Source organism: Anomaloglossus baeobatrachus, chromosome 4 (genome assembly GCF_048569485.1).
Source record: "Anomaloglossus baeobatrachus isolate aAnoBae1 chromosome 4, aAnoBae1.hap1, whole genome shotgun sequence".
In the NCBI taxonomy this organism is placed as follows: Eukaryota; Metazoa; Chordata; class Amphibia; order Anura; family Aromobatidae; genus Anomaloglossus; species Anomaloglossus baeobatrachus.
Window position 1 is genome coordinate 370952740 of NC_134356.1, and position 17813 is coordinate 370970552.

Here is a 17813-nt window from a genome sequence, read left to right on the forward strand (position 1 = left end):
GCGCACGGCCCCTGCACAATCTCCATAGACTGTGCAGGGGACGCAGGACGCATGCAGTTACGCTGCGCTACAAAGCGCAGCGTAACTGCATGTATTTACGCAACGTGCGCACATAGCCTTAGAGCGAGTGCTATCAGACAAAACATCAGATAAAATTTGGATGTGATATATGCTCTTGTGAACGAGCCCTTTTTTGTTGTTTGTACTATAAGCACAAGGTTTCAAAAACAGGAAGCAAAAGAAGTGTGTAAAGGATGTTGTGGTGCACCGTTATACAAAAGATCTTTATTTGTCTCCCTATGTAAAGGGAACCTATCATCGGCTTTGACAACCACTATAATTACCTATGTATAGGAGCCAGAGAAACATTTTAGGATATTTCCTTATTCAGTAAAAGGAATAATGAGTACCTTTTGAAAAAACAGTTGTAACAATTTCTGCGCAACATGCATTAAACGTCTGTTAGGTGTTTCTTCAGCAGGCAGGTACCCTGAAATCTTGGAGCAACCCCTCAACTAGGCTTAATTGAAGTATCTGAAGTCTCCTGTGTCATTCATATGGTTCCCTACAATGAGATATGCGTGAAGCCCAGGCTTCTGGTATGATGATGTTCAGACTGCCAGTCACCTTACTGCTGACGCCACTGAATGGCTGCAGGGTCGGGTGGCTGGTAGCTGTGACCTAACTTGAGATTTTTTCTTTTTATTTTTTTATAGCAAGTAATGCTCTTTTTACTGGGAGTCTGACCACTGGGACACTCAGTGATTCCAAGATTGGGGCTCTGGAAACCCCAGGAAAATAGCCTCTGCAGTCTTGTCTTGAATTATGTAGAAGTATCTATACCCTGTCTCTGCAACATAATTTTCAGGCTGCAGTCCCACTTGCCCATATCTTGTGCGAGTCCTGCATCTCATCACCCGGCACAGCCGCACGCTCTCCGGACAGGAGCGATTGGCTGCATGTATTTCTATGCAGCTGAGACGCTCCTGTCTGGAGAGTGTGCGGCCGCGTCGGGTGATGCAATACGAGATACGCACAAGATACAGGCAAGTGGGGCTTGCACCCTCAATGGGACATCTGGAAATAGGGCTCAGACTTCTCCACCAGTACAATAGACAGTGAATGAAGCTGGGGTCAAGCATGCACATAAAGAAATTAACTTAATTGTCATTTGGTTTAGAGCATTGCTTTGGCAGCTTACCATATAATGATGACTTCCATTGTGGACCATAAGCATACTAAAGGTCCGCACAAGATGTTAATCCATTTACATGGCCAGAGTGTTTGTTTTCTATGGTCGTTTTCAAAATATACAATGTATCACAAATGTGAGTACACAACTTACATTTTTGTAAATATTTCATATCTTACATGGTACAACACTGAAAATATGAAAATGGACAAATTGTGCCCAAAATATCAATATTTTGTGTGGCCACCCTTATTTTCAAGCACTGCCCTGACTCTTTTGGGCATGGAGTTCACTAGAGCTTCACAGGAGCCACTGGAATCCTCTTCCACTTCTCCACAACAATATCATGGAGCTGGTGGGTGTTAGAGACTTCTCCACCTTCCGTTTGAGAATGCCCCATAGATTATCAAGAAGATTTAGGTCTGGAGACATGCTTAACCAATCCAGCACCTTTACCCTTAGTTTATTTAGCAAGGCAGTGATCATTTTGGAGGCGTGTTTGGGGTCATTATCTTTGTGGAATATTGCCCTGCGGCCCAGTTTCTCGAGAGAGGGGATCATGCTTTGCTTCAGTATGTCATACTATATGTTGGCATTCATGGTTTCTTCCATGAACTGTAACTTCGCTAAGCCAGCAGCACTAAATCAGCCTCAAATCTTGACACTCCCACCACCATGCTTGACTGTAGGCAAAACACTCTTGTCTTTGTACTCCTCATCTGGTTGCTGCCACATATGCTTATGCTTGACACCATCTGAACCAAATAATTTTATCTTTGTCTCATCAGACCACAGGACATGGTTCCAGTAATCCATGTGCTTAATCTACTTGTCTTAAGCAAACTTTTTGTGAACTTTCTTGTGCCCCTCCACACACACTCCTTTAACCTCTGCAGTAATGCTGGCAGCCCTCGTACTTCTATTTTGAAAAGACAACCTCTGGATATGACGCTGATAACGTGCACTCAACTTTGTGGTCGACAATGGCGAGGCCTTTTCTGAGGGGAACCTGTCTTGTTAAACCACTGTATGGTCTTGGCCACCATGCTGCAGCTCAGTTTCAGGGTGTGGGCAATCTTCTTATAGCCTAGGCCAGGGGTCTCAAACTCAGCTGGGTGTATGGGCCGCACAGAGGAAAAAAATAAATTGTGGGGCCGCATTCTTTGCAGGACAAAGTGACATTTTTATTGGTACCATATATAATATATTTTATTGGTTTTTACACACCTTGGGATCACTGATTTTGAACATTTTCACTTGTTCATTATAGCAAACGTGCACATTCTTTGTTTAAATATAAACATTTTTTTTTTTACATTTTATCCCTTTCTTGTAACTAATAGTCTTACAATTAGCACCATATAGAGATTTTGACCAACATCTTTTAGTAATGTTCCCCATATTGTTGTAACGTGCCCATCCTTGTCCCCTTGTAGTATTGTGCCCCATCCCACAGTAATGTGCTCATCCTTGTCCCCTTGTTGTATTGTGCCCCATCCTAGTCCCCATCCCACAGTAATGTGCTCATCCTTGTCCCCATCCTAAAGTAATGTTCCCCATCCTTGTCCCCATTTTGTAATAATGTGTTCATCCTTGTCCCCATCCTATAGTAATGTCCCCAATCTATAGTAATGTGTCCATCCTTGTCCCCCATCTTATAGTAATGTTCCCCATCCTTGTCCCCTTGTAGCAATGTCCCCATCCTATAGTAGTGTCCCCATTCTATAGTAATGTGCCCATCCTTTAGTAATGTGCCAACCTTGTCCCCACCCTATAGTAATGTCCCCAGCATTATCCCTATTCTATAGTAATGTTTCCCATCCTTGTCCCCAGTTTTGTCCCCATTCTATAGTCATGTGCCCACCTTGTCCCCATTCTATAGTCATGTCCCCATCCTAGTCCCTATCCTATAGTAATGTGCCCATCCTAGTCCCTATCCTATAGTAATGTGCCCATCCTAGTCCCTATCCTATAGTAATGTCCCCATACTATGTCCCCATCCAGTAATAATGTGCCCATCCTTGTAATGTCCCAATCCTATAGTAATGGCCCCAGCCTTATCCCGATCTCATAGTAATGTGCGCACTTTGTCCCCATCCTATAGTAATGGGTCAGCAGCTCCCCTCACCTTCCACACCACAGACGCTGGAGTGAAGCCGAGGGGGCGGTCTTCGGCCCCAGATCCACAGTGATTGGAGAGACCGGCCTTGTGACCGATCTCTCCAATCAGAGCTGGGGGCGGGTGAAACACAGGTCACCCAGCTCCAGCCAATGATCAGGGCTACAGCTGCACTGATCTTGGCTGGATTTCAATGTTTCAGCGATTTTCAATGGTAAAACATTAGTGGCTGTGATTGGCTGACGAACGCCGCTCAGCCAATCACAGCCTCCGTAGGTCCGGGGAGGAGACACCACCCCTCCTGAAGTCCCCTCCTCCCTGAATCTAAGGTATTTGCAGCGATCGCAGCCTCCTGGGCTGCGATTTCGCCATGACGTACTGGGTACGGCATGGGTCCTTAAGTACCAGGGAACCATAACGTACCCAGTACGTCATAGGTCGCTAAGGGGTTAACGTCCAACACACACACACACAAACAAACCATTCTCCTCACCTGTCCCGCGCTCCCTCCGCTCCCTCATCTCTGCTTCCTGCGGCCCGTGCCCCCGGTCACTATCGCGGCAGCTGCAGTGTCACTGTCAGTGATTTATGTGAGATGATTGTATTGCCGGCACGAGAGCGCAGCACCAGCAACACATTCATCTGACATACAGTGCAGACAGTGGCTGCGGCTCCTGCACCTGCCGCGATGGTGAACAGGGGCACGGGCCTCGGGGCCGCACGAACTACCCTGAGGGGCCGCATGCGGCCCGCGGGCCGCGTGTTTGAGACCCCTGGCCTAGGCCATCTTTATGTAGAGCAACAATTCTTCTTTTTTTTTTTTTTCTTTCAGATCCCCAGAGAATTGTTTGTGTTGAGGTGACATGATGATCTTCCATTGACCCATATAAGAAAGTGTGAGAGCGATAACATCCAATGTAACACATCTTCTCCCCATTCACAGCTAAGACCTTGTACCACTGAGTCACATGACACTGGGTAGGCAAAATGGCTAAGTGGGCACAATTTGGCCATTTTCACTTAGGGGTGTACTCACTTTTGTTGCCAGCTGTTAAGACATTAATGGCTGTGTGAGTTATTAGAGGACACACTAAATTTGCACTTATATAAGTTGTACACTGACTAATTTACATTGTATCAAACTGTCATCTCCAGTGTTTTCCCAAGAAACGATGTAATAAAATATTTATAATAATGTGAGGGGTGTACTCACTTTTGTGATAGACTGTAAAGGAGAAAACAGATTACAAATATAGTCATGTAATAAGCAAGCCTTATTTTGTGCAGAAAATGGACACAGCCAGCTACATTTCCTTCATAATGGTGCCAGCCAGTGACCTCATAATGGTGACAGCTCCAGTGCTTAGCCCTGCACCACTCATTGTTATTGTCTGCTCCTAAGCTCCCACTTCCTGTGTTGCAGGCTCTCCACTGCTCACCAGTTCTGGGGTGAGAAGGAGAACATTAGTTGTCTGATAACATCTGCATTGTTCTCTATGTATATATACAGAAGCACCCTGCCAGATAATTATCCAGAGAAAACCCACTGTACTGTGTTCTGCTACTTTGTGCGGTCTGCAGGCCAGCAGAATCAATGGCCACATGTCTTGCTAGGCCCCTATTTATGGCAATTTAAGGGAACCTGTCAGGAAGATTTTATGTATGTACAGGCGCTTTCATGCTGAATAAATCCTTACCTTGGTACCTCATCTGAGGAGATGAGCAGTAGTAAAGATATATCAGCACCAGGTCACGGGAGGCAGAGAGCTCTGTCAGTCAGACACTGCATATAGGTGGTGGGTGGGGAATAGGGAGACATGGCAGGAGAGCTGCAGGTGGTGGGTGGGGAACAGGGAGACATGGCAGGAGAGCTGCAGGTGGTGGGTGAGGAACAGGGAGACATGGCAGGAGAGCTGCAGGTGGTGGGTGGGGAACAGGGAGACATGGCAGGAGAGCTGCAGGTGGTGGGTGGGGAACAGGGAGACATGGCAGGAGAGCTGCAGGTGGTGGGTGAGAAACAGGGAGACATGGCAGGAGAGCTGCAGGTGGTGGGTGGGGAACAGGGAGACATGGCAGGAGAGCTGCAGGTGGTGGGTGGGGAACAGGGAGACATGGCAGGAGAGCTGCAGGTGGTGGCTGAGGAACAGGGAGACATGGCAGGAGAGCTGCAGGTGGTGGCTGAGGAACAGGGACACATGGCAGGAGAGCTGCAGGTGGTGGGTGGGGAACAGGGAGACATGGCAGGAGAGCTGCAGGTGGTGGCTGAGGAACAGGGAGACATGGCAGGAGAGCTGCAGGTGGTGGGTGGGGAACAGGGAGACATGGCAGGAGAGCTGCAGGTGGTGGGTGGGGAACAGGGAGACATGGCAGGAGAGCTGCAGGTGGTGGGTGGGGAACAGGGAGACATGGCAGGAGAGCTGCAGGTGGTGGCTGAGGAACAGGGAGACATGGCAGGAGAGCTGCAGGTGGTGGGTGGGGAACAGGGAGACATGGCAGGAGAGCTGCAGGTGGTGGGTGGGGAACAGGGAGACATGGCAGGAGAGCTGCAGGTGGTGGGTGGGGAACAGGGAGACATGGCAGGAGAGCTGCAGGTGGTGGGTGGGGAACAGGGAGACATGGCAGGAGAGCTGCAGGTGGTGGGTGGGGAACAGGAAGACATGGCAGGAGAGCTGCAGGTGGTGGGTGGGGAACAGGGAGACCTGGCAGGAGAGCTGCAGGTGCGCTCGCTGGATTTCTACAATCAAGGTATGGATCTAATCGGCATGAAAGCGCCTGTGCATACAGTATATGCCATTAGTTTGAGGTAGAAAATGTTGATCACAGGTTCACTGTAAACTAAAGTATCACACAGCTTTCAGGAACCTGTGGCTTTTTAATAGTTTTGAAACTACAAGTCCCAGCATACAGGTACTACATGATCTGATGATACTATGACTCACAATTGGAGAACAACACAAGTTTTCTTTTTCTTATAAACTTATAAAGAGCAAAAAGTCTGCAAAACTAGCAGTTTTAAAAAATCACGTCCTAACACAAGGTATTTAAACACAAAAATTGGTCAGATGTTATATAAAATTTAGAAAAATCTCAAACACTTGAACCCCTTCCAGACATCCACGGTACATGTACAGCACGAGTTAGTAGTGAGTGTCCAGGTGAGCTATCACCATGCATAGCAGATGATGGCTGTGTGTCACAGCCAGGGCTTGCATCTAACAATAGAGGGTAGCAATAAGTAGCTCAAACTCTGACAGCAGTATTAATAACTTGCTGAGTTTTCCCAGGCAAAGCTGGTTCAGGAAAATTCTGGTAGTCATTGTCCTGAGGCGGCTCTGCTGTCATTCTTGAAGCAGTGTTCACTGTACACTTTTCAGTATAGAGAGCTAGCGGCTTCCTAGTGCGAGGCCCTCCCACCACCTCCTCCAGAGAATAAGCATATTACTTCTATTAGCAGTTTAAGGGTTTCCAAACTCTCAAGTGGCTAAACGAAGTGACATGGGGTGGAACATGTGCAATGCAATGTCATTTTGACATTGCTGTGCATTATGTTCCTTTTTATCACATGGTTTTGCAGCACTTTTTTTAAAAGCTGATTATGAGCGTTGTGAGGCCATAGCATGAGACGGTGTGAAAATTTTATATGGTAAAAGAAAAAAATAATAATAAATATATATATATATATTATAGTACAGACCAAAAGTTTTGACACACCTTCTCATTTAGAGTTTTCTTTATTTTCATGACTCTGAAAATTGTAGATTCACATTGAAGGCATCAAAACAATTGTGTGAATTACCACACGTGGAATTGAATACTTAACAAAAAAGTGTTAAACAACTGAAAATATGTCTCATATTCTAGGTTCTTCAAAGTAGCCACCTTTTGCTTTGATTTCTGCTTTGCACACTCTTAGCATTCTCTTGATGAGCTTCAAAAGGTAATCACGGCAAATGGTCTTCCAACAGTCTTGAAGGAGTTCCCAGAGATGCTTATCACTTGTTGGCCCTTTTGCCTTCACTCTGCGGTCCAGCGCACCCCAAACCATCTCGATTGGGTTCAGGTCTGGTGACTGTGGAAGCCAGGTCATCTGGTGTAACACCCCATCACTCTCCTTCTTAGTCAAATAGCCCTTACACAGCCTGGAGGTGTGTTTGGGGTCATTGTCCTGTTGAAAAGTAAATGATGGTCCAACTAAACGCAAACCGGATGGAATAGCATGCCGCTGCAAGATGCTGTGGTAGCCATGCTGGTTCAGTATGCCTTCAATTTTGAATAAATCCCAAACAGTGTCAACAGCAAAGCACCCCCACACCATCACACCTCCTCCTCCATGCTTCACGGTGGGAACCAGGCATGTAGAGTCCATCCGTTCACCTTTTCTGCGTCGCACAAAGACACGGTTGGATCCAAAGATCTCAAATTTGGACTCATCAGACCAAAGCACAGATTTCCACTGGTCTAATTGCCATTTCTTGTGTTCTTTAACCCAAACAAGTGTCTTTTGCTTGTTGCCTGTCCTTAGCAGTGGTTTCCTAGCAGGTATTTTACCATGAAGGCCTGCTGCAAAAAGTCTCCTCTTAATAGTTGTTCTAGAGATGTGTCTGCTGCTAGAACTCTGTGTGGCACTGACCTGGTCTCTAATCTGAGCTGCTGTTAACCTGTGATTTCTGAGGCTGGTGACTCAGATAAACCTATCCTCCGCAGCAGAGGGGACTCTTGGTCTTCCTTTCCTGGGGCGGTCCTCATGTGAGCCAGTGTCTTTGTAGCATTTGATCGTTTTTGCCACTACACTTGGGGACACTTTCAAAGTTTTCCCAATTTTTTGGACTGACTGACCTTCATTTCTTAAAGCAATGATGGCACCCTTTTTTCTTTACTTAGCTGTTTTTTTCTTGCCATAATACAAATTTTAACAGTTGTGAGGTAGCACTGTCGGCTGCGCAGCAGAAGACACGGGATCCAGGCATTAAGGTTCACAGCACACGGTTTTAATGTCCAAACAAAAGTCCACAACAATATACATGTGCCTCTCCAGCAGAGAGCTCAGGGAGTTGTGTTCACTTCCCCACACCCGGCACACCTGCCCTTGTTCCTGATTCTATTTAACCCTTCCTTCAGCCTGTAGGGAAACAGCATTAACCCTAGAGTGGATTTACTTTCTATCATGGAGTGAGCACAACCGGGGCGAGACATACCGTCCGTCATAGATAACCCCGGTCACAGTCTCACATACCCCCCCCCCTCAGTTCAAGCGTGCGGGGTTGAACTCCCGCCATCAAACACGGGCCGCGGGACAAGGCATCGGCGTTGCCCTGCAACCCACCGGCCCTGTGTTCAACCGTAAACCGGAAGTTCTGCAGAGAAAGGAACCACCGGGTAACCCGGGCATTCCAATCCTTGGCGGACCTCATCCAGACCAGTGGAGAGTGATCCGTCACCAAGGGAAACTGCCGTCCCAGCAGGTAATAGCGTAGGGACTCCAAGGCCCACTTGATCGCCAGGCACTCCTTCTCCACTACGCTATAATTCCGCTCGGGAGGGGTGAGCTTCCTACTTAAGAAGGTGACGGGGTGTTCCTCCCCCTGAACCACCTGAGACAGCACTGCCCCCAGGCCGACCTCTGAGGCGTCAGTCTGTACTATGAACTCCTTCCGGAAATCAGGGTGTACAAGAACGGGCTGTCCGCACAGGACCCCCTTCAGGGCCCGGAAGGAGTCCTCGGCCTGCGGAGTCCAGCGCACCATGACGGACTTCTTGCCTTTGAGAAGGTCCGTCAAGGGGGCTGATAGTCCCGCAAAATCCTTTACAAACCTCCTGTAGTACCCCACGATACCCAGGAAGGCCCTAACCTGCTTCGTGGTCAGGGGTCTAGGCCACTTCTGGATCGCCTCAACCTTGTTAATTTGGGGCTTAATCACTCCTTGGCCTATCACGTAGCCCAAGTAGCGGGCTTCCGTGAGTCCCAACGCACATTTCTTGGGATTGGCTGTCAATCCGGCTGTTCGAAGCGCGTCCACCACCGCTTGTACCTGTTCCAAGTGGGTCTGCCACTCGGAGCTGTAAATAATGATGTCATCCAGGTACGCTGATGCATACACCTGGTGGGGTTCCAGCACTAAGTCCATCAACCTCTGGAACGTGGCCGGAGCGCCATGTAACCCAAAAGGCAAGACAACATAGTGGAAGAGACCCTCCGGCGTAACAAAAGCGGTTTTCTCCTTGGCGGACTCCGTTAGTGGCACCTGCCAGTACCCCTTGGTCAGGTCGAGCGTGGTAAAATATCGCGCCTGTCCCAGCCTATCAATCAGCTCATCCACCCGGGGCATGGGGTAGAGATCGAACTTGGATATTTCGTTCAATCTCCTAAAGTCATTGCAGAACCTTAAGGAGCCATCGGGTTTTGGTATTAGGACAATCGGACTAGCCCATTCACTGCGGGATTTTTCGATGACCCCCAGGCGTAACATTGTCTTTACTTCCTCCGATATGGCTTGTCGTCGAGCCTCCGGTACCCGGTATGACTTCAGGCGTACCTTCAGGTGGGGCTCGGTGACAATATCATGTCGTATCAGACTGGTCCTACCGGGCAGCTCGGAGAAGACATCGGGGTTCTGCTGAACCAACCGTCTGGCCTCTCGCCTCTGAGTCTTGGTGAGGGCCTCTCCAATCCTTACTTCCGGTTCGTCCTCTCCGGAGGTCGCTGGAGCCGGATGTGAACGACCCGAAGAGGAGGGAGGTGGGGAAAAAACAGCCATTAGGCTTTCCCGTTCCTGCCAAGGTTTTAATAGGTTGACATGGTATATTTGTTCAGGTTTCCGCCTACCGGGCTGCAATACTTTATAGTTAACCACCCCGACTCTTTCCTTTATCTCGTAGGGGCCTTGCCACTGAGCCAGGAATTTACTCTCCGCCGTGGGGATTAATACCAACACCCGATCCCCGGGTTTAAAGGTCCGCACGGTGGCTTGTCTATTGTAGCGGCCGCTTTGCGCGGCCTGAGCCTCCTGTAAATGCTCCTTCACAATTGGCATGACCGCGCTTTTGCGGTTCTGCATACCCAAAATGTGTTCAATCACACTTTTATGGGGGGTGGGCTCTTGCTCCCATGTTTCCTTTGCCAGGTCCAACAATCCCCGGGGATGTCGCCCGTATAACAATTCAAAAGGCGAAAACCCCATGGATGCCTGTGGCACCTCTCGTATGGCAAACATCAAATAGGGAAGCATCATATCCCAGTCTTTCCCGTCTTTTGAAATCACCCTTTTTAGCATGGTTTTCAGGGTTTTATTGAAACGCTCGACTAAACCGTCCGTTTGAGGATGATACACAGACGTACGCAACTGCTTGATCTGGAGTAGCCGGCATAGCTCTTTGGTCACTTTAGAAATGAATGGGGTCCCCTGATCCATAAGGATCTCCTTGGGCAATCCCACCCGGCAGAACACAGCAAACAACTCCCGAGCTATAAGCTTTGCTGCAGTATGTCTGAGAGGTATCGCCTCGGGATACCGGGTGGCATAGTCAACGATCACTAGGATGTGTTGGTGCCCTCGAGCGGACTTTACGAGGGGCCCCACCAGATCCATCCCTATCCGTTCAAAAGGGACTTCTATAATGGGTAACGGTACCAACGGACTGCGAAAATGGGTCAGGGGTGCGGTAAGCTGACACTCCGGGCAGGTTTCGCAGAACCGTTTTACCTCCCCAAAGACCCCGGGCCAATAGAACCTTTGCAATATTCGCTCCTGCGTTTTCTTGACCCCTAGGTGGCCACTCATCAGGTGTTTATGAGCCAAGTCGAGGACCCGCCGGCGATGCGGCTGGGGCACCACCAACTGTTCTACCCCCACGCCCCGTATTTCATCTACCCGGTAGAGTAAATCCTGCTTAAGAGCGAAATGGGGGTACCTTACCTGGGCACCGGGCAGCTGTGCCACCCCGTCAACTACTGTCACCTGACTCCGGGCATGTATTAACGTAGGGTCCTGGAGTTGGGCTGTCCCAAACGTATCCGGGGACGCCTCCAACTCCGGGATGGGCTCGACTGTCTCAGCCTCTCCTGCCAATACCTCTAGGGGTGACCTATCGGGTTCACACTCTGTCCCTATCATGGTGACCCCTACGGCAGGTGTCCCGGATTCAGGATTGTAGGGCTCAGGTCCCGGACTGACCAATATCTGAGGGGACTTAGGGGGTCCCCTCCATAAAGTCCAAAAATAGGGCAGATCCCTTCCTAGGATCACGTCATAAGGAAGAGTGTTAAGAAGTCCCACCTCATGTTGCACCTGACCGCAAGGTGCTGTGATGGTGACAATCCCCGTGGGATAGTCGCGGCGGTCCCCATGTATGCAAACCACCCCCACGGTACGTCCTGTGGCCTTTACTTTAGCCCTCAAGGTGGATCGCACAAGGGTCACTAAGCTCCCGGAATCCAACAATCCTGTAACCGGACATCCATTCACCTGTATTTGGCACAAGTGGGGCTCTGTCTCTGGGGAGACCAGGTCAGCGGTACACACCACCTGAGCATACATTGAACCCCGCCGGGTAACCCCACAATCCATGGGCTCCGTGGTGAGTGGACACTGGGCTTCCATATGTCCCACCCGCTGGCACCGCCAACATCTAATGGGGACGGAAACCCCCTTGACGGGTTGTCGTTTAGGGTACATAGCCTTCCGGACCTCAGGGACGGCGGGCGCGGTCTCAGACGGGACGGTAGCGGACTCCTGCACCGGTGTCAGCGGAGGGTCCTTGGCCCGAGGCTTGGAGGGGCCGGACCGACGGGCGGCACGCAAAGTCTCAGTGTCCCGTATCAAGTCCTGCGTAGCCACATGCCGCTCCACCAGGCTCACTAATTGGTCCAGGGTATTTGGGTCGCCCTGTCCTACCCACCGTTGAATGGTGACGGGTAAAGTACGCACAAAAGGATCCACCACTACCCTTTCTACCATTTGCACAGGGCTCAGAGTGTCAGGCTGCAGCCACTTCTTTACCAGATGCAACAAGTCATAGGCCTGGGAGCGTACGGGTTTGGCTTCCTCATAGAACCACTGATTTACCCGCTGAGCCCGTACATAGGTATTCACCCCCAACCGAGCCAGTATTTCGGCTTTCAGGGTCACATAGTCAATGGCGTCCTCAGTACAGAGGTCCAGGTACGCTTTTTGGGGTTCCCCCGTCAGATAGGGCGACAATACCTCAGCCCACTGGGGGGTCGGCAGCTTTTCCCGCTCGGCCACCCGCTCAAACACCGCCAGGAACGCTTCCACATCATCCCCCGGGGTCATCTTTTGCAACGCTTGTCTCACCGCTTTCCGGACGCTGCCGTCGTCACCCGGTCCCGGGGTTGTTGCTGCTGGTCCGGCACGGATCGACTTGGCCAGGAGAACCATCTGTTCTTGGTGCCTTTTTTCCTGCGCTTGCAAGGATTGCTGCTGACGTTCCAACGCCCGCAGCAGGTGTGCATTGGTCTGTTGCTGCTGTGCATTAGCCTCTTGTAGCTGTGCATTAGTCTGTTGCTGCTGCCTTAGTATGTCCTCCATGGCGTCGCCGGGTTTGGGCTGTAGTATAGCCGCTCGAATCCAGGACATGTGCTGCTGGGTCACCAGGGATGGATGCTACTCCTCACCGGCTGTCATGCCCGCCGATTCTCCACCATATGTGAGGTAGCACGGTCGGCTGCGCAGCAGAAGACACGGGATCCAGGCATTAAGGTTCACAGCACACGGTTTTAATGTCCAAACAAAAGTCCACAACAATATACATGTGCCTCTCCAGCAGAGAGCTCAGGGAGTTGTGTTCACTTCCCCACACCCGGCACACCTGCCCTTGTTCCTGATTCTATTTAACCCTTCCTTCAGCCTGTAGGGAAACAGCATTAACCCTAGAGTGGATTTACTTTCTATCATGGAGTGAGCACAACCGGGGCGAGACATACCGTCCGTCATAGATAACCCCGGTCACAGTCTCACACAGTCTATTCAGTAGGACTATCAGCTGTCTATCCACCAGACTTCTGCACAACACAACTGATGGTACCAACCCCATTTATAAGGCAAAAAATCCCACTTATTAAACCTGTCAGGGCTCACCTGTAAAATGAAAACCATTTCCGGGGACTACTTCTTGAAGCTCATCATGAGAATGCCAAGAGTGTGCAAAGCAGTGATCAATGCAAAAGGTGGCTACTTTGAAGAACCTAGAATATAAGACATATTTTCAGTTGTTTCACAATTCTTTAAGTATTTCATTCCACGTGCTAATTCATAGTTTTGATGCCTTCAATGTGAATCTACAACTTTCAGAGTCATGAAAATAAAGAAAACTCTTTGACTGAGAAGGTGTCGACACTTTTGGTCTGTACTGTGTGTATATATATGTGTATTATAATATAATATAATATAAAAAATCAAGATCTTTTATAGATCTTAAGTCTCTGTTGCTCGCCCTTTTCCCCACCCAGTGCCACCTTCTCTTACTTGACTGACACTCTCTGTGCCAGTGTTCCTCTGCTCCAGTCCTCAAGAGCCACCAATAGATCAGGATTTCCTTAGTATTGCCCATGTGATAATTCCATCACCAGTGCAATGCCAAGGGAATCCTGAAAACCAGATCTGTTGGTGGCTCTTAAGGACTGGGGTTGGGGAACACTGCTCTATGCTGTGTGACTTCAGACAAAGAAAGTCAAGTCAAGCAGGAGGCGGCAGTGCTGGGCAGGGAATAGAGCTGGAGTGCTAGAAGTTTTAGATGTACAGCCTCATTTGCATATCAATAAAAACTGATTTTTCAGTATTAGATTAAAGGACTGTCCATGTAAGGCCCTGTGCGCACTAGAAACTGGAATTTTCTTAAGAAAATTCCACAGGGGCTGAAAGATTACCGCACCCGCGGGTTGGTACATGTGTTTTAAAGCACATTGAGAAATAAAAAAAAGGTGTAATTTCCTTCTAATAGATAGATAATAGAGGGATAGATAGATAATAGGGGGATGGATAGATAGATAGATATTAGGGGGATAGATATTGGATAGATAGATGGATAGACAGATAATGGATAGATAGATAACAGATAAATAAATAGATTCATAGATAATGGATAGATAGATAATAGGGGGATAGATGATAGATAGATAATGGATAGATTTGATAATGGATAGATAAATAGATAATGGATAGATAGAAAATGGATAGTGGTAATGTGTTGACATCACCGACCGTGAGAAATGACCTGGAGTTACTCCTGCAGCCTTGTTCACAGGGCTGCATTGAGTGCTATGTGTCAGATGCCGCTGGATCAGTGTGCAAGCGTCGTGGGACATCGTGTGGATTACGCCGGACCTGGAGGGGTATTTGGGGATTTTAATAAAGTGGTGAAAGAGGGGGCTTTTTTGTGTTTTGTTTCAAATTAAAAGATTTTTCGGTGTGTTTATTTACTGTCACTTACAGATTAGTCATGGCGTGTCAAAGACGCTGCCATTTCTAATCTTGGACTTAGTGGCACCTATGGGCTGCCATTAACTCCTTATTACCCCGATTGCCACCGCATCACGGCAATCGGAATGAGCCGGGTAGAGTCCCGGGACTGTTGCATCTAATGGATGCAGCAATTCCGGGCGGCTGCTGGCTGATATTTTTAGGCTGGGGGGCTCCCCATCCTGAGAATACCAGCCTTCAGCCGTGAGGCTTTATCTTGGCTGGTATCAAAATTGGAGGGGACCGCATGCCGTTTTTTTAAATGACTTATTTATTTATTTATTGTACTGCACGATATAGACCCGCCCATCGGCGGCTGTGATTGGTTAAAGAGAGACCGCTGTCACTCAGCGTGGGGGCTCGTCTGAATGCAACCAATCACAGCCACCAGTGAGCAGGGAAGGCGTGAATATGTTATGAGACTAATGAGCAGCGTTTTGGGAAGATGAAAGAGCTGCCGCGGGAGCAGTGTGACAGCCGCCCGGTGATTGGTAAGTATGAAGCGCTTGCTCCTACCCCTTTGCGCCCGATTCTGGTCCCCATAGACTTTATATGGGGAGCAGTATCTGGCCAAATACCAGCCCTCCGAATATATGTTGCCTGATTTCTATGTGTCTGTGTATGATATATGTATGTGTCTGTGTGTGAGTGTGATATGTGTGTGTTTACTGTCTGATCAATTTTATATTCCTCTTCTAGTGACATCACTTCCTTGCAAAACGCAGGGAAGTGATGATCACTTTGTCCCGAAAAACGCGAAATACTGCGGGAAAAACGCGAAATACTGCGGGAATAACGCAATGAAACGCACAGAATTTGGTACCCGCTTTATTCCCTGCGGTATATCATGATTACATTACAGTCAATGGGGTAAAATACCGCAGGTACCTGCGGAAAAGAAGTGACATGCTCATTAATTCCGCAGCAAAACCTGTTGGTGAGAAAACCGCAGTGTGCGCACAGCTTTTTTTTTTTAACATTTTGCTGGGGAAGGACTGCAGCAAGGTTATGAACATTTTCTGCAGCAAAATATGCAGCAAAACCGCAGTAAAAAATGCAGCGTGCGCACGGGGCCTAAAGGTGTTCATGAAGTTGTCTTTTAAAGAACTACATGTGCATAGAAATTGTTTGGGGTATGAAATCCTGTTGACAGATTCCCTTTATTTTGTGTTGTAATGCATAAGTGTCTTTTGCTAAAATTAATGCCTTCTTTCATCAAATTAGTTTATTTCATCATTTTACTGACTCTTAAACATTGGGATCATAACCAACCTACAAATGTATAGCAGATAATTGCATAAAGCAGCTTCCGTTACTGCGTTATTGGTGGAATTACCAATGTGCAGTTCATTAAAGTAAACCTGTCAGGTGCAGTAAGCAGCCAGTACCACGAGCAGTTCTGTGTGCATATTGCTAATCCCTGCATAACCGTCCCTGTATAGGAATGTACTAACATGCTATTCAATTCAGCATCACCAGCAGTGACGCACATACTTGTGTCCGCTGTGATCGCGCTTCTGAATGCCGGGCACTTCCAGTCATGTGAAGCATGAAGTCAGGTGTACACATCTCGGCTTCAGAGGGGTCTACTGCGCATGAGTGGAAGTGCCCGGCATTCAGAAGTGCGGTCACAGTGGACACAGGTTTGCACGTCACCGCTCATGACGCTGCATTGAATAGCATGTTAGTATGCCCCTGTGGGTGTACTACCATGGCAGACTAGTCGGGGGATAAAACACCCTTGGGACTAGTCCCCTTGCTCATTAGCATAAGATAAAAGATCTTTAGAAATCCTTTTTGTTTTTTTTATCTATGCTACTATATACAGGGATGGTTATGCAGGGATTAGCAATATACACACAGAACTGCTTGTTGTTCTGAATGCATATTGCACCTGACAGGTTCACTTTAAACTGTCACATATTGGGCAATGGGAGGATGTCCAATTACTTCAGTGCTGTCCCTTATCAAATGCAGAGAGTGAACTTTGCCAGAAACCCCATACTACAGTTGCACCTGTTAATTAAATAGCCGTGCATTGCTGGAACTTTACTTGCACATATTTCTGAAATAAAACATCCAATCTCTGAGCAAAAGGTATGCCAGGACTCGGCCTCTGAGTGCCCGTACAGCATATGAAAATCCTGATGGTTATTTTTCTTTAAGTTCTTCCATTGTTGGGAGTCATGGTCTAACCAATGTAATGCCAACAAATCTGTAGCTTGGAATAACACTCTAAAAATTGCCATTAGCATAGGAGAATTTGAGTCCACACCATCTCCCAAAAGGCTGAGTATGCATAATCTGGGGTCTAGTTGTAAATGTATCCCAAAAACCTGTTCTGCAGGGGAGGTCACCCCATTCCAGTGTCTTCCTATACTCACACACTCCCACATGGGAATTTAGTGGACCCCACCTAGTCCACATCTTGGATATGAACCTATGGTTCGTGCTCCAATTTTAAACCGAATATTCAGTGTTTTATACTCTCTAGAGAAGGAACATTTGGGAATTGGATAAGGATTGTATGGTTGTATTCTATTTTTTTTTTTTTTTTATCTACGGTAATTCCATTGTTCCTCAGATATAGGACCCACATCCTCTTCCCTTTTTAACTAGAATAGACTGCTTCTAGGATGCTAAACTGTCAGGTAAATAAGTGCACCCATCTGAGAACTCTGATCCCCACTTACAAACCTCCTCTAGCCGTGGAATTTATATAATAGGACATATACATTTATCCTTTTGTGTTAAGAGCTTACTATAAGCTACAGCAGTATACAGTGGAACCTTGGTTAACTAGAACAATCCGTTCTGGGACTGTGCTTGTTAACCAAGTTACTCATTCAGCAAAGCAAGATTTCCCATAGGAAATAATTGCAATGCAGACAATTCGTTCCAAAACTTGTTAAATGTCCCATCCTGGTCCCCTGTTGTGCCATTCCACACATGCACACACGCGCACACGCGCACACGCACATATTATGTTAACCTTACCTTCCGTTCCCTCGCCGGTCTCCTGGGACTT

General features: G+C 48.0%; 1 protein-coding gene across 1 annotated transcript in view; it reads left to right on the plus strand.

The window, feature by feature from the left end:
* Positions 1-5170: 5170 nt before the first annotated feature.
* Positions 5171-17813, plus strand: part of SRPK2 (SRSF protein kinase 2) — a 157744-nt gene continuing 145101 nt past the window's right edge. The window contains exon 1 of the mRNA XM_075343479.1: positions 5171-6056. Coding sequence (XP_075199594.1) covers positions 5171-6056 — 886 coding nt within the window. The remainder of the gene's footprint in view (positions 6057-17813) is intronic.